This window comes from Panthera pardus, unplaced genomic scaffold, assembly GCF_024362965.1.
Source record: "Panthera pardus isolate Hobbes unplaced genomic scaffold, ASM2436296v1 HiC_scaffold_2, whole genome shotgun sequence".
Lineage (NCBI taxonomy): Eukaryota > Metazoa > Chordata > Mammalia > Carnivora > Felidae > Panthera > Panthera pardus.
In genome coordinates this window covers 15,816,358-15,841,212 of record NW_026526765.1, presented here as the reverse complement: position 1 = coordinate 15,841,212, position 24,855 = coordinate 15,816,358, and the positions used below count along the sequence as shown (strand labels likewise).

Genomic DNA, 24,855 nt, shown 5'->3' with positions numbered 1-24,855 from the left:
TGAGAGTCATTATGACTGTCATTTTTAAAAGAAAATCTACTTGTTGTGTTATAGCATTGATTTAGAAAAGGACCATTTGCGTTGTGATGAATTCCTTGTAAGCTACTGGCTATCATATTGCATGTTTGTTTTTGTTTTTTTTTACCTACCGAAAAATGTGACAAAGTGAACAAAGTGAACATGGGTGGACATAATAACAAAATATTCTGGACGGTAAAATGTAACTCAAACGGGCCCATGAAGACACTCGCACGCACTTTATCAATGTAAACGAACAATTACTTCACTTTTTTCTCTAATGTGCTGCACATTATCATGCCAGTGATGATTATTTTACTACCTTCTAGCAATTATTCTATAGAATAATTGTCTTCTTTGTCCTTTAAACAACTTTAAAGAAGCATTTCTTTAATTTAGATTTTCTGTAACTTTATTAAATGCCTACATTCTTCAGAACTGAGACCTAAGAGGATGAAATAAAAAAGTTAATACTGATTGTTGTGGCGCAAAAAGGACACTCACTATGAGATGAAATTATACCTGCCTTTGGAATCAGCAGTCTACTGCATGTGTGGCATTTTAGAAATGAAAGTAGGATAAATAGGATTGTGCTTGGAAACATCATTGCCATTCTCAGAAAGGCCACGATAAGGGTCTTAAGACATTTAGTGAGGCTAAAATGGCATATTGTTATTAAAAAGCTGGTAAAGGTGTTTTGATTATATAACTTGATAAATCTCTTTAAAGAAATAATTAAAACTATAATTTTAAAATAATAATTGAAAACAATAATTTCATCTTTTCTATTTTTATAGATACATACCCAAATTTATGCAATTATAATTTTCCTTTCACTGAGAATCAGTAGGCTTTAGTACAATTTTGATTGTTTTGCAGTCACTCTAAATTTCCAAAAGTAATTACTCTCTATGTAGAAAATTTTCAAGGAAAACCATACTATATCACAACGCAATTTTCCTGAAAGTAAATTTCACATCTTTTTTTTCCCCACAAAAATTGTATAAATCTTTACCTCTACACTCTTCTGTGTACTGATGAAAAGATACCTATAAGTAAAAATCACCTAATAATATTTAAGATATTGTAACACATGATAGAAATAATACATTTTAATTTCTGGAAGACAGAACACAATGTTTTATATTTTATTCAGATTATAAGTATGTAATTTATAAACCTTAACCTCAATGGAGCACTGATTCTTAGTTTGGCACATAGAGAAAAGATATGAAATTTACTGCATGACCCTTAAACTCCACAAGGTGCCGTGTCCTTGGAGATGTACTAAAACATCCTAATCTTTTTCATGTCTTTGTTCCTCTACAATCTCTAACTCCCAGGCCTATTTCCATTTGCAGCTGTGTTCTTTGTTGCAGGGCAACACGAAGAGACACCAGCTGTGCTTACTTTGTTGCACTGCTTGTTGGGGGACTGATTTAGTTCTGGCCAAACATCTTGGGAGCTTCACTCTGGATATCTTCCAGGATTCTAGTAGCCATTTTAAAATCATTACCCTGGGGCTTAACTTCAGAATGAGATAATTTCAGTGAAATGAGGCTGGCACTGCTGTTCTACATGCTAAATTAAAAGTGCATATGAGGAGTCACATTGAACAACTAATGAAGTGGAAATTGGGAAGAAAATTCTAAGTTTCATAACGTTTTTCCCCTCATAACTTTTCCCTTGTGTCAGTTAGCTTGTGTTTGGTAACAAATAAACCCACAACTTAGTGGCTCAAAACAGCATCCATTTTACCGTGAACTATGAGAAGGATATAAATTAAGAAAACAATCCCATTTACTATAGTATCAAAAAGACTAAAATACTAAGGAATGTATCTAAGAAGGTGAAAAATTTGTATACTAAAATCTGTAAAATATTAGTAAAATAAATTGGAGAGGACACAAATAAATGAAAAGGTATCCCATGTTCATGGATCAGAAGAATTAATATTGTTTAAGTGTCCATTCTGTCTAAAGTGATCTACAGAGTCAATGCAATCCCTAGCAAAATGTCAGTGGCAGTTTTCACAAAAATAGAATAAACAATACTAATATTTTTATGTAACCTAAAAAGATTCCCTGATAGCCAAAGCAATCTTGGAAAAGAAGAACAAAGCTAGAGGCATCACACTTCCTGATTGCAAGCCATATTACAAAGCTATAGTAATCAAAACAGTATAGTATTGGCATAAAAGCAGACACTTAGATCAATGGAATAGGAAGAGAGCTGAGAAATATTCATGTAAATATGGCCAATTATTGACAAAGGAACCAAGAATATATAATGGGTAAATTTCTCCATTTACTCTTTATGAAAATAGACTAGACTTGGAATTCCCCTCTTACAATTGATCAACTTATAATAGAAAATACTTTGCTGGAATAATTTTTTCACCATAAATTGGACTCAAGTCACGAAACTTAAATCTTCACATCATGTTTTTAAAAATATATTTAAAGAGTGATTTTCTTGTGTATACCCCTCAGTGTAGGAAAGTGAAATACAAAGCAAACCAATTAGAATTTTGACAATTCTAGATGCAACTTGTGTGCATGTAATGGTAAAAAGTATAATAGGTGTAATTTCCATAGTGGCCAATGGAAATTGTTATATAAATTGACCTTGGAGCTTAACATGTCTCTTGGTGGAGATAAAGCTTTAAAAAAATAAATCAGCACAACTTAAATTTCTTACTAAAAGTAATCTTAGAGCATCCTAGACTTATTATTTTGTCACTTACCACCTTGCCTTATAAATGACTTTAAACTTGTATGCTATTTTACTGGCCTCTTGGTTCTTTAACATATTATTTCTTTAATTTCTTTGTCATAAAGCATTACAAACATAATGGGCAGTAAAGAAACTATATATAAAATAAAAACAAACTATATATATATATATATTTTATAGAGGTGGGGAGTTATTATTCCATATGATATTTTCCCTGTATTGTTATCATTTATTCATGAATATAGTTTCCAATTAAAATCATTCTTATTTTTCACAGAAGTTCACTAGTATTTTACATAAATTCATCCTAAAAATGACCAATTGTTTTGTTTCCTCCTCTCTTCCTCCCTCCCTCCCTTTCTTCCTCCCTCCCTCCCTTTCTTCCTCCCTTCCTTCCTTCCTTCCTTCTTACTGGAAGAATAGACCTAACCAAAAATCTCATACTTAATACTTTCCATTAGTTAATTATCACTGATAATCTTAATTAATGTATGCCCTTACCCCTATATTTTAACAAAAGCACGTGATTTGAAATCATTATAAAATTTTATAAATTAAAAAAAAAAAAGATTTGTGTGTGAAATCAATGTATCAGGGCATATGCTCTTGAAATCTCTTTCTCAAATCGTACACGTGCAAAAAATGCAGCCTCAGGTTTAACTGAACTTGACTCCTAATTCTATTATGAATTTCATATTTCTTTTTTGAGAATCACACCATTTTGGGTGATTCATTTTTTAGGAATCATATACAGAGTGAAGGAACAGTGACCCAGGATAGAGTAAAGACAGAGCAATCAGGTATGAATGTTCAGTGTTCAGGTGTAGAGAGAAGTGTCAGCCTGAGGTTTGGTAGGCCCTGCTCCTAGGTACAGAATAAATGCATAGCAATCAACTATATGTAGAAGGAAGTGATCAGGAATTGGGTAAAAACACTGCAATCAGATATAACTAGGAGGCAGAGTAATGAGGCATAGACAGAAGGCAGAGTGATCAGGTAGAGAGGTCACAGTGAGGAAGAAGAATGTTTGTGCCAGTATTGATTCCTGCTGCCATCTGTCAGATATCTTTGTACCCACTAGTTTTCAGTGATCAGTCAGTCCTTGATTGGCAGGGCTCCCTGCTGTCTCATTTGTAAGTCCTCTTGAGATCAACTGGGTTTCTCTTGGATACATTTCATTTCCCTCCTTAGTAAATGGGGAATATTATTCTTGCTCCCTTCTACCGGTAAGGAGAGAACTCAGAAGTTCAGGCTAGTCCCTTTTTTGCCTGCACAAGCCAAGTGGCCTCTTTAAATCTTCTGCTGCCGTGTCGCCTCGAAGCGCCTCTTCTGCAGAAGAGGGCACTAGTCTGAAAGCTGATCACAGCATTGCAAGTACATAGCAAGAAATAAGCACACACACAAACATAAGCAGATTTGATGGCTTCTGTTTAATTCAGCTGTGTGTGGCCATTTGTTATGTAGCGATAAAAAATACAACCAAGTAGAAAAGTCTAAATATGCATGAAAGAGCAATGTAGAATGTCACGTGGTTACTGAAATTATATTTGTTTAGTTGGCATGGAAATATTCATGACGTATTATTAGGTGCAAAAGAAGCTGCAAGGTGTTCTCTTTAGTATATACATAATTACATGATAGACATTTGAATACACCAAGATAAAACTATGGAAAGACATACAATACGCTATTAAGATTGCTTTTCTGAAGGGAAATGACACCGCATTTGTATTTATTTTTCTTACTAAGATCATGCTGTACTTCTCTGATTTAAAATACTCAGTTTATCACCGAGGCATAATTTAAACTGTTCTGTCTGATATATCTCCCCTTGGCATGTCAAAGAGGATATTCAAAAAAGAAACCATAAATATTTCAAAAAGAAACCATAACAACAAGATAGAGTAACAAAAATGAGTAAGAGATGCTGAAAATTCCTGGAGCGTTGAAAACATTGAAAATTGAATAGGGGAAAAGAGGTCAGATTTATAACCCTGAGGATTAAAGGTGAAAATTGTTCTACCCATGAAAGCCCTAGGAGATTCAAAAACACAGAACAACCTGGGGAAGTCACACAGGCAACTTAATAAATTAAAGCTTTTATAACAAGAAAGACTTTTTTCAATCTCATCTGTGCATACAAAGAAAATGTGTTTCTATTCTATTGTAAAGCCGTTGCTGATTTCCCCTTAAATACTTAGGGGTATTGGAACATGGGAATGAAGCAGAAAATAGCTTTCAGTGAACGAAAATTCCCTATCAGAGAGGAACAACAATAAAAAAAGAGTAAAAGAGATTTACCAGGGGGCAAATGTTACAGTCCCTTCTGATGGAAGTCATTCTTCTCCTTTGGGGGACACAAAAGTCCTTGACCCACTGGGCACCCATCCAGCCACACTTATTTAGAGGTAGCATTCCTATTTTAAAGGGTAAGCATCAACTCAATTTCTGTTTTAACTTTAAAATTTTTCAGCTTTATTGAGTTATAGTTGACCAAAGGAATTTTATTTATTTAAGGTGTGCAACTTCATATTTTTGATGTATGTGTTCACTATGACAAGATCACCATGATCAAGCTGATTAACATATTCATCATCTCACTCAGTCAACATTGCCTGCCTTCTTCCCTCCCTCCCTCTCCCCCTCCCTCCCTCCCTCCCTCCCTCCCTCCCTCCCTCCCTCTCTTCCTCCTTCCTCCCTCCCTTCCTTCTTCCTTCCTTCCTTCTTCCTTCCTTCCTTCCTTCCTTCCTTCCTTCCTTCCTTCCTTCCTTCCTTCCTTCCTTCCCTCCTTCCTGTGATGAGAATGCAAGATCCATGTTGTTAGAAAATTTCAAATATACAATATAGTATTGTTAACTATATAGTCACCATGCTGTTTTCTAAATCTACAGAAACTATTCATCTTGAATAACTGATATTTTATACCATGTGACCACCATCTCCCCATTCCCCCTCACTCCATAGCCCCTGGAAACTATCATTCTACTATCTGCTTTGTGAGTTTGAGTATTTCAGATTCCACATTTAAGTAAGATAATATATCTGGCGTTGTGTGCCTGGCTTATTTCCCTTAGCATAATCACCTCCAGTTTTACCTACGTTGTTGTAAATGGCAGGATTTCCTTCTTCCTTAAGGCTGAATAATCTTCCAATATATATTCCATATATTTTTGCTTGTTTCACATTTTCTTTAGTCATTTGTTTTTCGATGGACATTTAGACATTGAAGTTGTTTCTATATCTTGCCTGTTGTAATTAATGCTGCAGTGACAGGAGAGTGAAAATATCTCTTTCACATATAGTGATTTCATTCAATTTGGATTTATTTACATACTCAGAAGTGGGATAACTGGATCATATGATAGTTCTTGTAAATTGTTGAGGAAACTTTACACTGTGTGTGTGTGTGTTTTTTTTTTAATATAATGGCTATACCAATTTACATTTCCACCAACAGTGTCCAGTGGTCCATTTTCTTCCCACCCCTGCCAACACTTATCTTTTATCTTTCTTATAATAGTCATTCTAACAGATGTGAAGTCATATCTCATTAAGCTTTTCATTTACGTTTCCTTGATGATTAGTGACATCGAACAGCAGTGTACCCATTAGCCATTTGTATTTCTTTTGAAAAACATCTATTTAGATCCTTTGCATTTTTTAAAGATTGGATTACTTGATTTTTGTTTGTTTGTTTTTTGTTTGCTTGTTTTGCTATTGAGATGTATCAGTTTCTTTTAGATTTTGGATATTAAGTCCTTATTAAAAATAAAGTTTGCAAACATTTTCTCCTATTTCCAGGGTTGTCTTTTTACTGTTGACTGTTTTCTATGCTGTGCAGAAGCTTTTTACCTTGATGCAGTTCCATTTGTCTATTTTTATTTTGTTTTCTGTGTTTTGGTGCCATATCCAGAAAATCATTGCCAAGACCAATTTCAAGCAGTTATCTCTATGTTTTCTCCTACATTTCTCCGTTTCTTTATTCCGTCTCTCTCTCTCTCTCTCTCTCTCTCTCTCTCTATATATATATATATATATATATATATCTGTTTTTATACTATTTTGATTATTGTGGCTTTGTAATATATTATGAAATCAAAGTGTGATGCCCCCAGTTTCGTTCTTTTTGCTTATTTGTTTTGACTATTAAGGGTCTTTTGTGTTTCCATATGAATTTAGAGGTTTTGATCAGGATTTTATTGAATCTGTGCATCACTTTGGGTGTTGGGGACATTCAAAAAATATTAATTCAACTCATTTTTAAACACAAAAGACAGGAGTTAAAATAAAAAAATTGAATAATTATCCATTACAGAGAAACAAAGATAATTCAGATAAAATAGAATAATTTAAATTAAAAATCTAATTTGCTGACACTGAAATCTGAGATTTTACTGCATTCATTAAACAGGAGTAGACTGAAATGAAGAGTAACGTTTTCAAGGAACAAAAAAAAATCGATTTCTAAAATCAGGGGTGCCTGGGGTGGCTTAGTCGATTAAGCATCCAAGTCTTGATTTCAGCTTGGCTCATGATCTTGTAGTTTGTGAGTTCAAGCCTCTTATCAGGCTCTGTGCTGACAGCATGGAGCCTCTTGAGATTCTCTCTCCCCCTCTCTCTCTGCCCCTCCCTGTTCTCTCTTTCTCTCTCACTCAAAAAATAAATAAACTAAAAAAAATTAATAAGAAAATAATAAATAGAGTAAGATGCCGAAATTAAAACAAATAATAATCAGTGGCCTGAATGATGTGATGGTCAAAGCTGAAGATTAAGTTGGTGATCTAGCAAATAAAGCCAGGGACATCTTACTTTGTGTAGTGCAAACAAGACAAAGTGGAAAAGCATATATGACATAGTAATAGACATGGATGATCAACTAGAAATATTTTTCTTCTGTTGTGGGAAAAAAGATATATACATATTTTAAGTTTATTTATTTATTTTGAGAGACGAGGGGGCAAAGGGGCAGAGAGAGAGAGGGAGAGAAAGAATGCCAAGCAGGCTTCTTGCTGTCAGCACACATCCTGATGCAGGGCTAGATATCACGAACCATGAGATCATGACCTGAGCGGAAATCAAGAGTCAGATGCTCAACCAACTGAGCCACCCAGGTGCCCCTACCCCCGCACACACAAAGAATATACTGAACAAAAGAAAACCTGAGTTTTCAACTTGAAAAAATGTAAATAAGCACCAAGCAGGAAAACTAATTAATTAACTAATTTGAGAACCCACATTCAAATTTCCTTGGATAATGAAATTTTAAAATGTAATGTAAAAAAGAGATAAGTTTTGGGGTACCTGGGTGGCTCAGTTGGTTGAGCATCTGACTTGAACTCAGGGCATGACCTTGTGGTTCATGAGTTGGAGCCCAAATGGACTTACTGCTGTCAGTGCAGACCTGGCTTCAGATCCTCTGTCCCCCTTGTCTCTGCCCCTCCCCAACTCGTGCTCTCTCAAAAAAAAAAAAAAAAGAGAGAGAGAAGTGTTTAAGGACAAATATTTCTCTGAATTACAGTGTTCATGAGCAAAGATACAAATGAAAAAGACAATGGAAAACTGTATAAAAATTCTTTCATTGCAGCATCATGATTATCAATAAAATATTAGAGAAAATAATTTTTCTGATATGAAAATACTTAGAAAATTTCAGACATGGAAAGACTAGGAAAAATCAACAACCATATCTACTGCCAAAGCATGAATATACTAGAAGTATTTATTATTAAGAACTTTAGCAAATTACTAAACTACACAGTATTTCTAGAAAGAAGGATATTTGGATTTATAAAATGAATAGAAAATATGCCATATGCCTTAAGAACTGTGAAAAAGCATTTGATCTTGATTCTGTTAACATTCTCATTTTTGTGATAAAAGCTTAGAAATCCAGACATTTTCATTTCACATTATTCAAGTCACATTAATGGGTTTTGCAGAGAATAATTTTTGTGTCATCAAATAGTGCTTACTCTTGACTTTTGGAAATAATTTATGGACATAAGGTAAGACCAACAAAATGAGAATGAGCAAAGGCTATTTACTCAGAGTTTGCTATAACAAGACCATTAACCACAATCACTCACTTGCATTTTTGCAGAGACTCCAAAGCAGGCCGAAGAGTTGGAAAGATTTATAGTGAACCAAAGAGAAAGTTTTGAGTATGCCATAATTGGAGGGGTTGCCATAGAGAAACTGTAGGTGGGTGACCTAGAAGCAGAGCATTGTATATGATTGGAAGGGGAGAAAGGTGTAGAGAAATTGCAAGTTATTGATTAAGTCCTGGCCATTTGGGGCTGGATGTTATTATTTGACTTCCTGGATTGTTGGTAAGGTGAATCATTTAACTTCCTAGACATATGACTTACGGAGAATAAGTAGCCTGGTTCCTGGGCTGGTTATTGTAGATAATGGGTTGTTTTCTTGGGCTGTTTGCTACAAACTGTGAGTCAGAGTTCTGTTTTAATTTATGGTCTCAACGTTGCCCATTTATATACAGTCTCTCAAATAAAACCTTAGAAAAAGCATAAAAGATGTAATATAATGTATACCATCAAAGAAAGCCATAGAAAATCATAAGTCATGATATACTATATACCACATAGACTTAAATCATGTAACTGACAAAAATTATGAGTGAAAAGGTGATAAATTATACATATTTTCTCCAAAATCACTAGGAGCATACTATTTGCTACCTAAAATTATTGAAGTAAAATATAGCATTACTTAATTTTAATTATTAATTGAAACTAATAATGTAAAGGGTGCCTGGATAGCTCAGTTGGTTAACCATCTGACTTCAGCTCAGGTTATGATCTCACAGTTTGTGAGTTTGAGCACCACATCAGGCTCTGTGCTGACAACTGGGAGCCTAGAGCCTGGTTCAGATTCTGTCTCCCTTTCTCTCTGACCATCCCCCACTTGTGTTCGTTCTCTCTCTCTCTCTCTCTCTCTCTCTCTCAAAAATAAATGAATAAACAAAAAATAAATAAATAAATAAAATTAATAATGTAATTAAATTGCATGATGCAAGAGGTGTTGGGAGGTAATTGTGATGCAATGAATCCTTCATGTTTAATTATGGTATAGCAATGAATAATTTTCAGTTGTGATACAATCAGAAAATTTTAAATTATAATGAAAGAACAAGCAGTAGGACAAAGAGTTGGTATACCCAAACAGTGGATCTGGTGAGAGTGAGCATAGAAACTAAGAAGTAAAGAGGCTTCTAATTGTATATATGCACATTTTTTTCTAGTTTATTTTGGGGGGGGGACTACTTTAAAAATATACAGATTAGGGGCACCTTGGTGGCTCAGTCAGATGAGCATCTGACTCTTGATTTAGGCTCAGGTCTTGATCCCAGGGTCATGGGATCAATCCCCACATTGGGCTCTGCCCTGAGAGTGGAGCCTACTTTAAGGTTCTCTCTCTTTCCCTCTGTCCACTTTCCCTGCTTGTGCTCTCTCTCTAAAATTAAAACTATAGGGGCGCCTGGGTGGCTCAGTTGGTTGGGCGGCCGACTTCGGCTCAGGTCATGATCTCGCAGTCTGTGAGTTCGAGCCCCGCGTCGGGCTCTGTTCTGACAGCTCAGAGCCTGGAGCCTGTTTCAGATTCTGTGTCTCCCTCTCTCTCTGACCCTCCCCTGTTCATGCTCTGTCTCTCTGTGTCTCAAAAATAAATAAACGTTAAAAAAATAAATAAATAAATAAAATTAAATTAAAAATATATATACATTTGCATATATGAATATTTACAATAATGAAAATTCACCTGAAATAATATTGCACTATTCAGAACAATGCTGAATTTAGTAAAAATTTTTATTTTTCAAATAGTATTTTCTCTACTGAAAATTAAAGCAATTTATAGATATAATTTCTAATGTTTGATAAGAAACTGATATTAAATCCACAGCAGTGCAATGAGCTTAATTAGCACATCTGCTAAATTAAAGAAACGACTGGTGAACTCTTTGAGAAATATTGAAGTTTTTAATTATGTCTGTATAGATATTTTAAATTTTAATGCATATATGAACATTTTCTCCACTTCAAAAAACAATTTTCTCTCAAATCTCATAATTTTATTTTGCATAGAATGAACAACTCTCTGAAGTACGTATTTGTCAGATTCCCATATGTTGACTAATTTAACGTTTGAATGCAAAGAACACAGATTTTCATTTAAAAGTACTCACTGTATTAGAATTGAGTACAGAACCTAACCTTTGTATCTGGTCAAGTATAGTCGTTACTCAGAAAAGCAATGTTAAGGTAGCTGGGGAGAGACCCGTTAATACCGAATGTATCACACAGAGTTTAAGCAGGAAAACAAAACCCACTGTTAATTAGATCAAGAGCAGGAATCACATATGTGGAATAAGTTACAAAAATGAAAGAGGTAAAAAACCAACCAAGTTGCAGGTCATGAGGCAACCAGCGAAGGACTCCTGTATCCCTAGGGCTAGAAGAGTCGTGTTACCTGACCCTAGGAGCTGGGCTTTGTTGCATGGATCCGGGGAAGAAGGGAGCTCAGAGGGGGCTGAAACCATTGCAGAAGCGCACACTGCCAGAGATACCACCCTAAGCAGAAAGAGGGAGGGAGGGTGGCAGGGAGGTAGACGGAACGGAAATAGGCACACCTTTCCTTCTGCATTGCAGTTTTCCTCTAGTCCCCACCTTTGTTTAGGTGGTAAGGAAGATTCTAGAAGGGCACAGCAGTCTTGTCAGTACCTGGAGATTACTTCTGCTAAGTAGTCCAGACACATCTTTATGTTACAAGATGTCTTTATTGAATTGGCCTTTCACCATGTAGGCAGAGGGTAGAAATTTAATGCTACCTCTCCCCCAAATAGATGAAGTTGGATGGCCATTACATACCATCAAGGAAACACGCAATCACACACACACACACACAAAGGTGAAGACATTGTAACTAATGAACTGAATGGAACTATTAAACTCCATCATGACTGGATGGTAGAGGAAAGAATGTCACATATCAACACAGATAAGACCAGGCTTGAATTCCGCCTTTTCTAAATGTCAGCTACACAACCTTTTTGGACCTCAATGCCCTCATCTGTAAAATGGCATTAAATGTAATTTTCTCAGTAGATTGATCTAATTATTCAATTAAATGACAGAGGGATACCTGGGTGGCTCAGTGGGGCAAGCGTCTGACTTCAGCTCAGATCATGATCTCAGAGTTTGTGGGTTTGAGCCCCGCATCGGGCTCTGTGCTAACAATTCAGAGTTTGGAGCCTGCTTTAAATTCTGTGTCTACCTCTCTCTCTGCCCCTCCCCTGCTCACACTCTGTCTCTCTCTCAGAAATAAAGAAACATAAAAAAAATAAATGTCATAGAGCAGAGTGTTTTTCATATAATTGGTACTAAATTCATGTTATTTCCTGAATTATTATTCTTTTTCTTTTTAAGGAATATACAATAAAATTTACTTGAATAATGTGAAATTTCACATTATGCAGTTCCATAAAAGGGATCTAATTGAAAGTACACAGAACTTATGATGACCATGATTTAAAATACGCAGTTACAGGGGTACCTATGTAGCTCAGTCTATTAAGCATCTAACTCTTGATTTCAGCTCAGGTCATGATCTCACTGTTTTGGATTTGAGCCCTGTGTCAGGCTTTGGGCTGACAGCACAGAGCCTGCTTCAGATTCTGTCTCCCCCGCTCTCTCTGCCCCTCCTGTACTCACACTCCTCTTCCTTCTCTCCCCCTCTCTCTCTCAAAAATAAATACATAAACTTTTTAAAAATTAAAAAAAAATAATACACAGTTACAATAGTGATTTTTGTTTTGGTACCAGATGTTTCAGAAGTGTTCTTGCAGAAGGATTTTTTAAAAATCCAATGACTCCTGGGTGAATACTCAAAGCTTTATCAAATTACACAATGGCTGGAATCCTGTGTTATTGCTCTGTTGGTGAAATTACAGTCCTCCTGTGTAGAATGAAATTTTAGTTGTATCTTGATGACTATTGCTTTTCCACACTCCCTGGAAAAATCTTCTGAGAATTAAGCCCTAAGAGATTCCTTCAGAGAGATTCTCTGCCTACATAAATCCTTAGCTTATTTTTACTCAGAGTTCTTGCTCAACATTGATTCACTTGATATTTTAACAGAGCTGTGAACCCTGACGAATCATGCATAACGATTTGCAATCTCAGAGAATATTTGCTTGTATTAAAATGCCTTATTAAATATTTCAGATTGGTCTTTAGAGACTTTCAAAAAGTCCACTCTTTCTGCTTGATATGTAACTTTCTACAATGTGTGCTATTTATAAAGCTGTAGTACAAAAAAGAAACCAAATGAAAAGAGTGACACAGTACAATTCCCAAAGGAAACAAGGCTTAATTTTTATTGCAGAAAAGATATCTTGAAAGCTTTTTTATGTACTTTAATCTGTTTTTTTTCAAATTTGTATAAAACATCAGCTGAAAGGTACTAATCCCTAGCATGGGAACAGTTAAGTATGTGCCACAGGAAATATTTAAGATGAAAATTTTGTACACTAAATAGCCAGTGAAGCTTTAAAAAGCTTTTGTGGTTTTTTTAAATAGGAAATAGTTGCAAAATTAAAGCTTATAAAGCACTTTTAAAGTTTTCTTTGATTGGAAGCCAGTTATAAACAGAAGGGGCTACCCGTTGAATATATATTGACCAATATATAATAATTTCTAGAAAAAATAGATTATTTTAATATTGTAGAATAATGGAATTTTTGTCATCACTTCATATATTTTCATTTGGAAATACAGCATTGTAAAGAATAATATTTTTCCACTATGCATATAATTGGGGGACATAGTATGAATAAAGGAATTGAATTGTCCAATGTGGGATACCCTTCTTAGAATAAATATTGATTTGTTTTCTCTTTTTAACCAGGAAGAAAAACTCTTCATTAACATAACCAATATATCTCATTAATTTACTTAAAAAATGCCAAAAAGTATATCACTAGTAGTGCCTAATGTTTTAAAAAAATCAGACACCATTAATTTCTACCTAATTTTATCAACTTGTGAGGATAACTTTTATTGTATCTCATTTATGATATAGCTGGTATCACATAGCATAGGGAATTACCATCTTTGTGTGTGTGTGTGTGTGTGTGTGTGTGTGTGTGTGTGCGCGCGCGCGCCTGCGCGCGCGTATCTGTGACTTGTAACTTTAGATTCTTTGACAGATTCAGTTAAAGAACACCTGTAAATCCTGAGAATAAATGTAATTTCTTCCCACTGCCACTGTAACACATTTTATTAGTTTGCTAAGGCTCCTGTAAGAAAGTACTGGCAAGCCAAGCGACTTAAACAACAAAACAAATTTTGTTTCCTTGGTTCTCAAAACTAGAAGTCTGAGGACTAAAGTGTTAACGGGGTCATGTTTCCTCCTAAAGTACTGGAAAGAGATTTGTCCCAAGCCTCCCCTTCAGCTTCTAGTGCTTTGCTGGAAAATTTTCCTTTCAGTGCTTGTTTAAGAATCACCCCAATATCTGTCTTCATCTTCATGTAAAGTACTCTGTGTGCGTGCGTGCGTGTGTGTGTTTCCACATTCCCCATTTTTATAAGGACACCAGTCGTATTAGAGTAGTAGGACTTTATCTTAATTAATTATGCCTACAGTGACCCTATTTCCAAATAAGATGGCCATGACGTCCTGGAGTCTAGAACTTCAACACATGAACGTTGAAGGGAACCAATTCAACTCATAACAGACACCCTGAAGGGTTCTATTTTTTAGGTTATCTATTTTTTAATGAAAAAAAAAGTGTTTTTTTCCTAATGTAAAAGAACTCCCAAAAGCACTTAATGGTTCTTAAAATGTCGCCATCTAGGTTTCAGATACGTAAGAAAGTAAGATATGTATATATTTTTCTTTGGGCCTGAAACTTCCCTACCAATTATCCTTGTAAGAAATCCTTGAGCAATTGGGCAAGGGACTTATTTTCCATCCTTGCTATTTATTTTGACCCTTACTGCATCAGGGGCAGGCTGATTTTTGGTTGGGCTATATGCTGTACATATACGTGTGTTCCCTTCAGCCACCAATCTGTGTATGAAGAGTGGTGTCCTCATACCTTCAGATGCCACCAAAGTAGAGTGATACAGGTAATTTCCTCTCCCTTGCTTCATGCACATTAGAATTGCCCAACACCTATGAGACCTACTCTGTAGAGATGTGTATAACTGTTAATGACCATACATTTTGACCAGGATATAAGGTTATTATATTTGCTTTTTCTTCCCAGGATCCCTTCTCTGCTCATTTCTTGGTGCTACTTTAAACCATCACTTACATAATACCAGCAGGCTACCTTTCTTTCTTTTCTTTCTCCTTTTCTTATTGTTCTTTATTTCACTTGTCACTCCATTCATGCCTTTCAGCTTTCATGTAACAAGACTGAACTTTTATAGACACTTTAAGCCAAGCAGAAGAATTTTTTTTTTTTTTTTTTGTCATGTGGTGACCCAGCCTATTACCACAAATGAGCTGTGATCTTGCACAATTTGTCTTTATCAGATTTCTCTATGGAATGGTTGACTGGGGACTGTTTTTAAGACATTAAAAACTGTTTAAAACCTGAATAACTATTGCAAGGCCAGAGCAAATTTTAAAATCTGAGGATTTTATAAGTGTGGCTGCTTAAAAGATGACTATTTTTTTTAATTCTTTTAATGTTTATTTATTTTTGAAAGACAGAGCGAGACAGAGCACGAGCTGGGGAAGGGCAGAGAGAGAGTAAGACACAGAATCCGAAGCAGGCTTCAGGCCCTGAGCTGTTTGCACGGAGCCCGATGTGGGGCTCGAACCCACCAACTGCAGAGATCATGACCTGAGCCAAAATTGGACGCTTAAACAACTGAACCACCCAGGTGCCCCAAAGATGACTATTATTCTAATACTTTCTATCTATACTCTTCTCTCCTATCTGAATCTCAGTAACCCCTATCTGCCAGGTGCGATCAGCATTTTTCCTATCAGATCAAAGATTTGACTGATATAATTTTATAACACATTGGCCACATTGTGGGCTTTTTACAGAGCTTGTCTAGGCACTTACTACGTATTTCAATTTTTTTTTTTTCAGTGTGGCTCCAACAAAAATGGCTCCTAAACCTACTTTTATTTGTAGACTTCTTTATTTGGAGATTGATATTCTCTGAACAGGTTGGAGAGATAAATATGAAGTATTCAACGAATTTTGTGACATCACAGAAAAACTCATTAACACTCTATAAACATCATACTAATAATTAGAACTAGGAGTGAAAGAGGCAGTGAGCAAACTCACTCCTCTAAGTGTAATGGAGCTAGGACGTGCAGTGCTGCAATGAGGAAAATCATGGTGCCCACACAAGCCTAAACAAGGCTTTCTAAGAGTGGAATACCATTGAAGCAAGGGAATGGTTTTGTCTTTCATTTGAACTTTTAATTGTGAGATTATGGATTCACACGCAGCCATTAGAAATGATATGGACAGGGGCTCCTGGGGGCTCAGTCGGTTGAGGGTCCAACTTCGGCTCAGGTCAAGATCTCATGGTTCATTGGTTAGAGCTCCGCATTGGGCTCTGTGCTGACAGCTCGGAGCCTGGAGCCTGCTTCTATTTCTGTGTCTCCGTCTCTCTCTGCCCCTCCTGTCTCTCTCTGTCTCTCTCTCTCTCTCAAAAATAAATAAACATTAAAAAATTAAAAACAAAAAGACACGATATGGACAGATCCTTTGTATACTTAACTCAGTTTTTTTCAGTGATATAACATACAAAATTATCATCTTGAAAAACTATACAAAATATCATATCCAGGTAGTCGAAATTATTTGATCTTCAAATCTTATTTAGATTTCCCCCAGTTTTACTTGGATGAATGTTTAGTTCTATGTAATTTATCACCTGTGTATGTTTATGTAGCCACACCATCATCAAAATACTGAACAGTTCCAACATTATGAGGATCCCTCCTGTTGCTGTTTTATACGCCAGTCTCACTTACTTCCATCTCTTCTCCTTGAAACTGGCAACTACTAATCCGTTATCAGTTTCTAAAATTTCATCAACTCAAGAATGTGAAATGAACAGAATCTTACAATATGTCACCTTTTGGGATTGTTTTTTTCCCCCCACCAGGTATAATCCCCTAAAGATTCATCCAACTTGTTGCATATATCAACAGGGTGTTTATTTTTATTGCTGAGTAGTATTCCATACTATGAATGCACAGTAATTCTTTAGCTGTTTTTCCCAGTAGAGTTCATCTGGGATGTTTCCAGTTTGTGACTACTACAAATAATGTTGCTGTGAATATATATGAATATTTGCAAACACGGTTTTAGGTGAACATACATTTTCATTACTTTAGCATCAATGCCCAAGAGTACAATTTGCTGGGTTGTATGGTAAATGTGTGTTTGATTTTATAGAAATCTGCTAAATGTACACTTCCACCTGCGGTGTACAAGTGACCTAGTTTCTGAGTGTTCTTGCCGCATTTAGCGTCACCACTGCGTGTTTTCATTCTTAGAGATTACTTTTAGACATCGCACAGTCCTCCTCTTCTGAGTATGCGTAGCTACTTACCATATTTCCACTTATAATCTCAATGTAAAACTGCTACTTAGAGGCCAGAATCTTAACATATTGTTAAAAGTCCGTATACATTTATAATCTGCTAATAAGGATTCTCAGGTGAACACGGCAGACTAATTCTATTAAGTTTTCTAGTATCCCTTGAAGAACAAGCTTTGCTTAAAGTTGCATCTGCATTTCCACTTGGAAGTAAAATCTTTGTCGTTAAACAGATATTTGACCCTTAGTAAGTGCCATACCTAAATAATTGAAGTCATTACTAAAATTAAAGACTGAAAATTGTCAGTGCCTCCATAGTCAAGGACCAAAATGAATGCAGGATTGCACACAGGCTTACTTGATTGCGGAAATATTTTGTTTGCTACATAACATGAATTTTTAGTGGAATCTTTTCCAGCTAGGCAGAATAAAATATCAAGTATGCACTATTAGATGATTCATCAAGTACATTTTATGAATAAATGAGAGCTCTTCACCCACTAATTTTACAGTGATGTTACATAGCCCTTAATAGATGGTTGTCTTGTTATTCCTAGATCAGTTTTCATTTGGGAATAACTAAAATATGATATAAATGTATCTAATTATGCAAACAGTATTTTAATAAACATAAAAGAAACCAGCATAATTCATCCACTAATTTTACTACCTCAAAATACAGTATTTTAAAGTTACACTTTAAAGTACACTTTAAAGTACACTTTAATTTAAAAAAAAAAAACAGCAAAATAGGCATATTTTGATACTCATTGTAGAAAGATGATTATGTTGGTACTGTTTATAAGAATCTAAAGGAATGAAAACTGAGGCTTGGAGTCCAGTCAGGAGACTCATTAATAGTCTGTGTAAGAAATGAAAAGGGCATAAATGAATGAAATGGTTTGAACGTGCTGTTTTGATGCCATTGATAATTTAATGTCAACTCACCCACATCCCAACCTAATCACAAACCATCCCACCTCCCATTTCCTGAATCATCATGTAACATGCAGCATATGTCCTCACCATACCTTTAACTTTACCCCATCATTGAGTACCCGCTTGATCCTTGATCATCAACCCAACCCAACCCCGATTATGTTGAGTGTCAGAGGAAGCTCTCCACAGTGTTGACAGCACAGAAAGAACTACTTTAAAATATTGGAGACCAAATATTCTATGTTGGCCTCTCATTTGGTCCAGTTGTGGTCATGGGAAAAAAGCAAGGGACAGGTTTGATAGATAAATCCAAGAATTAAATTTAGTAGGATACGTCTATTATAGCATTCCATAGGTATTGAAGAATAACCTTTTTCTGTGTACAGAGCATGTGCTAAATGTTACCACACACTAAAATTTGTTTTCCTGAATTCACAGGTACCTCTGTTCTACAGGTGACAGCTACTGATGCAGATGACCCTACCTATGGAAACAGTGCGCGGGTGGTTTATAGTATTCTCCAGGGACAGCCCTACTTCTCCGTAGACCCTAAAACAGGTTAGTGCATCTATGTGCAATTTATGTGCAGATGTGTGCTAAAATAAAAAAGAAACCAATATTTTTATCCCTGTGTACTCTCGTACATCGGAATTGTTATTTTAGCACATTTTAAAGTGTCCTCACTTTTTCTAAAATGAGGTAACTGAATCATTGAAGATAAAATAACTGTTTTTCTTAATATTTTGATTATCCATCATTTATACCCATACCAGTAAAAAGTTTATCTTGGGGCGCCTGGGTGGCGCAGTCGGTTAAGCGTCCGACTTCAGCCAGGTCACGATCTCGCGGTCGGTGAGTTCGAGCCCCGCGTCGGGCTCTGGGCTGATGGCTCGGAGCCTGGAGCCTGTTTCCGATTCTGTGTCTCCCTCTCTCTCTGCCCCTCCCCCGTTCATGCTCTGTCTCTCTCTGTCCAAAAAAAAAAAAAAAAAAAAAAAAAAAAGTTGAAAAGTTTATCTTTGCATATCCCTGCAACAATTACTCTCTGCTTAAAACAAATGTGGAGTATTACATCAAATGAGATTTTCAAGTGTATTTTTTAAATTAATTACATATTAGTTTTAAGTCTTTGCCAAAAAGGGTAAATATTCATTGGATGTTTCCATATTTTATTTGAATTTGATTGTCACGTAAGTTGTCATATATTACATTGGGGGAACTACTGTGTCTAGAACTGACATTTTTTCGTAGTTGGAAATTTCTTCACTCTTCAAATATTGTCTTATGTTAGAGAAATGAACTGAGAGTGAAGACAAAAACATATAAAATGTTTTTTTTTTTTTCAGGAAAAATAGGCATTCTGCTCTCTTTCCTCTCCTTTTTCTGTCCTAAACAATGATATCGTGTTATGTGATGTCAAAATGGGAATGCATTATAGGATCATGTTACAGCAGCATAATCTAAAAACCACATAAAAGCTCATGGCCTCATTGATAAATAATTTGTTAATAAAAATGTGACTAAACATACATTGATTTTGAATGTAGCCAAATGTCCAGTAAGAAATGAGTTTCACATTTTACTCATAGTTTAAAGATAGTCATGAGGCACAGATGAAGACAGAGATCCAGGATATTCCAGAGGTTCCTAAATGCTTTCTAGTTACATTGGATTCATTCTGAATCAGAGTAACATGTGGGATTATCAAGAAGTAATGGACACAGCCACATAACTAACACAGAAGAAAGCTATGTTTGGTTGTAATATCCCCTGATACTCACATAATTACATGGCATACAAAACATTTTTTAAGGGACCCTGCTTCATAAGTTTATGCATCTCAGGTTTGTTTACCACTATCTTAGATGAGGTACATCCAACAGAAAAGATGCTAGCACATTCCCAGTAACTAATACCATTTGAATGCTAAGAGTATTGTCATGATCATGTTTTCAAGAGAATTCCACCAGGTTATTTGTCTTCTTTCTTCCCCCGGTGTGCTCCAACCCATAAGTATATGGGACAATAATGGATCTCGGGCATACTGTTAACCCCTTAGTTATTATAATTTATGAAGAAAATAATGAAGAATATGTTCAGAGCTAGGTAAATGCAGAATATATGCATGCAAGTAGATCCTTGTATTATATGCATTATAATTATAAAATAAATATATAATAAAATGAGGTAAAACTAAAAATCAGGAGATGATAAAAAGTAATACAATGTGAACTAAAATAAGTATCAGATAAGCAAGTTCTTGAGAGGTCTGGGGGACCCAGTCAGGTAGGCATCTGACTCTTGCTTTTGGCTCAGGTTATAAGCTCATGGTTCATAGGTTCGAGCCCTGCATTGGGCTCTGGGCTGTCAGCATGGAGACTGCTTGGGATTCTCTCTCTCCCATTCTCTCTGTCCCTCCTCCATTCATGATCTCTCTTTCTCTCTCTCAATACAAATAAAGAAGCTTAAAAATATAAATAAAAATATTTTATTTTTTAAAATAAAAAATCAGCAATAGTCAAGAATGGCATCTATGTATGAATGATTCTCATATGAGTTTTTACCACTCCTAACAAAGACTATTAGAAGAGTTATCTGGTTTAATATAAATGTACTTATATTTCGAGTTGAGTCAATTTTCACACAGCCTTCATATATTTTTACCCAATAAATAATGAATATTTCAAAGAAAAATATAACATTTCAGAACATTTCTGTTGTTAAATTCTATGTTTAATTTGCAGGTACATAAAAAATGAGACTAAAAAAGTCTACCTTATAATTATATACAAGGAGCATACTAGATATTCTTTTCTTTTGAACACTTTTACAGCATTTTAGATATCAAAGGGTTTCTGCTACATGTTGCTAAACAAAGGGTAGACATTGCGCTTGAAATCTTTCTCAAACACTTCTGCACTGATAACAGACATTCCACAGGTAAGAGGACAGTGATGTTATACTGTAATTAATATAGTATAGTGCAGTAATTCTTAACTGTTATTTTTCTAAAATACTAAGGTTTATTCCAGAATGATTTAAGGATACTTCATGATCAAATCCTAGGATGTTACGTAATATCATAATCAATTGGTCAAGTGACTTAAATTATATGCCCCTGTGTACTTGCATAGAAATTTAGAATAACAACTAAATCTAATGAGAAACTTCATGCAATGTTCTTAGCCCAGTCCTTGGAAAGATATAGGTAGGTAGTCAATTTCCTGTGTCCCTCCCCTTTTAAAAAAAATGTTTATTTATTTTTGAGAGAGAGACAGAGTGCGAGTGGCGGGAGGGTCAGAGAGACAGGGAGACACAGAATCCAAAGCAGGCTCCAGGCTCTGAGCTGTTGGCACAGAGCCCGATGCAGGGCTTGAACTCACAAACTGTAAGATCATGACCTGAGCTGAAGTCAGACACTTAACCAACTGAGCCACCCAGGTTCCCCATGTCCCCACTTTTTTTTTTTAAGATTAAAAAGAATTTCCAAAATTGCATAGTGTGCCATCACAAGGGTTTGAAATAGTCTTAACTGAAACAGAAAAAAAATATTGTTTGAAAGAATTTTTAGTCCACATTAACTATACAAAATGTGAATTCTACATATTATATATCGCTAAATTACATTTTTTAGGCATTTAAAGAAAGTTTTTTAAGTATTCTTATTAAGAAAAATATACTTTTAGAAAATGTGGGATGACAACTTAAAAGAAAGTAAGTTAAAAAAAATAAATAAAAGGAAGTAAGTTAGACGTGAAAATAACCAACATTTTATCCTTAGAAATGACTGTCCCAGCTGAAAATAGTGTCTCTAAATGAGACACAGTGACATGCTGTCCAGGAAACAATTGTCATTAATGCGCAAGTCCTGACCCACAATAGCTCTGATTCTCTACAAAGACCTTTCCTTAACATCTTGTAGCAGAAATCAGTCAGCTATAAAAATGCACTCAGGGGAAGGCCTCAGTGAGTTTCTTAGGATGTAATTGAACAAGGCTTTCAACATAGTTTCTCCAGTGTGCATGATGTAATTAAAGTCATCAGCAACTTTGTCCCTATTTAACCTTTTCAATTTTATTTTATTTTAACAACGAATAAAGAATTGCTTGTGGAAAATCACTATATATTTGGATAAAAGATGTAAAGCATCTTTAAAAGTTTTATGAATTTCTTTTTTTTATTTATTTTTTTAAAATTTTTTTAACATTTATTTTTTTTTTGAGACAGAGAGAGACAGAGCATGAACGGGGGAGGGTCAGAGAGAGGGAGACACAGAATCTGAAGCAGGCTCCGGGCTCTGAGCTGTCAGCACAGAGTCTGATGTGGGGCTCGAACTCATGGGCCGCGAGATCATGACCTGAGCCGAAGTCGGCCGCTTAACCGACTGAGCCACCCAGGCACCCCAAAAGTTTTATGAATTTCAATGTTAATTTTGCATAATTCCATATGAAACTCTACTTGAGAATGACTTTATTTTCCCAAAAGCAATATTTTGCTTATTGATAGCCAAGCAGTTAAAATATTTAATTTATGGTCCACAAAATCTGCAAAAGGAAACAATTTGTCCATAGCAGAATATATTTTGTCAATTTGTCTCATCCAATAGCCCTCTCTAATTGATAGAACAACAATAATAATTGCACAAATAGTTGTAGATACATTTTTAAATAATTTCCTACAATTAGCTGCACATAGACAAAAATAGTGAGCCTAGTGCTGAAGAATTTGTTTCTTTTGGAGAAAAACTAATGCATTAATTCAGAACTGTGTCATGTTTCCTAATTACCGAAAGAGATTATGTATCACTTTATTTTTTTTTAGAGAAGAATTCTAAGAAGTTCCTGAAAGTGTAAGAGTGTATGGGGTTTAACACAAGAAGTCCGTTTTAGATAGCATTTAAGAAATAGACACCAGTGGTTGTTCACTCAATAACAATTTCCCGCTTTGTTGGTCCTATTAGAATTCTAACTTTGCTCATTTTAGCCACATACTCACTTAAGAAGCTAGATTTCCCAGCCTCCCTGTTGCTGTTGTGGCACACTTCTAGCCAGTGAGCTATAAAAGAAACACCACTAGAGGCTTTTTGATATCTCTATGTAGGTGCCAATGCTTCGTCGTTTTGGTTTCCCACCTTCTGGATTTACACATATGCATAATCCCTGGGGGTACAGCAACTATCTTGTAATCGTGGGACAATGAGCACCCAAGATGAAAGTCGCATGGGAAAAACGGGTGAGCAAAAGCCTGGCAGTGAAGTCACTCTGAGTAATTTTTTTATGTGCAAACACATGCAGTGCTGATACCTGGACTTTTGTGAAACGAGCTTTGCAGACCGGTAAATCCCCTTCCCGGCACTGTGCACTTCCCACACAGGCATAGACATGGAGCTCCTATTTTTATTCCTCTCAACCCAGGATACATGGTCCAGAGAGAGAAAGCGCAGTGCTTTCTGTATTTAAGGAGTCATTTTCAGTTCCACTGCCAATACTAAGCTGGAAAAGGAGATTGTTCACACTGACTTGAATATCAAAAGGTACATTAATTGTGGATATTTGGGGGGAATCAGAGAATAGAACCAAAGATAATTTTCTCTGACACGCCATTGAATATGCATATGTGAAAAATAATTTTAACTGCCATCAAGATGTAGTAAGTAAACTATATACAGTATAGACGTCAGATAACTCTCCTACTACCGCCTAGGTCCATCTGTGCTGTTACAAATGGCAAGATTTCATTCTTTTTTCAAGACTGAAAAATATTTCAGTATATTGTATCATTGTATGTGTGTGTACACACACACACACACACACACACAAATATATGTTACAAATGGCAAGAGTCCATTCTTTTTTCATGACCGACAAATATTTAAGTATATTGTATTATTATATGTGTGTGCATATATATGTACATATATACTCATATAAATATATATATGCACACACACATATATATAAACACATATATACATATATATATGTTACAAATGGCAAATGTTCATTCTTTTTTCATGCCTAATATTTCAGTATATTATTTTATTGCATATATATACATTACATTTCTTTATCCATTCATCCGTTGATAGATACTTAAGATGTTACCGTATCTTGGCCTTTGTCAATAATGTTGCAGTGAATATATATATATATATTTTTTTCAAATATACATATATATTTTCAAATGAATGTTTTTGGTGTTTTTTTTTTTTTTTTTTTTTGATAAATATCCAGAAGTAGAATTGCTGGATCATCTGATAGATTTAATTTTAGCTTTTAGAGGAAACTTTATCCTGTTTTACATAGAAGCTGTACCAATTTTACATTCACACCAACAGCATAAAGGGGTTCCTTTTGTTTACATTCTCACCAAAACTTATTTCTGGTCTTTTTGATAACATTCATTCTAAGAGGTGTGAGGTGATAGCCCATTGTGGTTTTGATTGGTATTTCCCTGATGATTAGTGATGTTGTACATCTTGGCCACCTGTATATTGGCCACCTGTATATCATATTTGGAAAAATATTCAGGTTTTCTGCCCACTTAAAAATTAGTATCACTAAAA

The 24,855-nt window shown here is 35.4% G+C and overlaps 1 protein-coding gene across 7 annotated transcripts in view; it reads left to right on the top strand.

The window, feature by feature from the left end:
* The window catches only part of CDH18 (cadherin 18), a 992,712-nt gene that overhangs the window by 746,788 nt on the left and 221,069 nt on the right, over positions 1 to 24,855 (top strand). For all 7 annotated transcript variants that reach the window (XR_008423672.1, XM_019450749.2, XM_019450750.2 and 4 more), the window contains one exon: positions 18,732 to 18,851. Coding sequence is in view for 6 of the 7 variants with exons in the window: in XM_019450749.2 (XP_019306294.1) it covers positions 18,732 to 18,851 (120 nt within the window). In the remaining variant the exon portion in view is untranslated. The remainder of the gene's footprint in view (positions 1 to 18,731; positions 18,852 to 24,855) is intronic.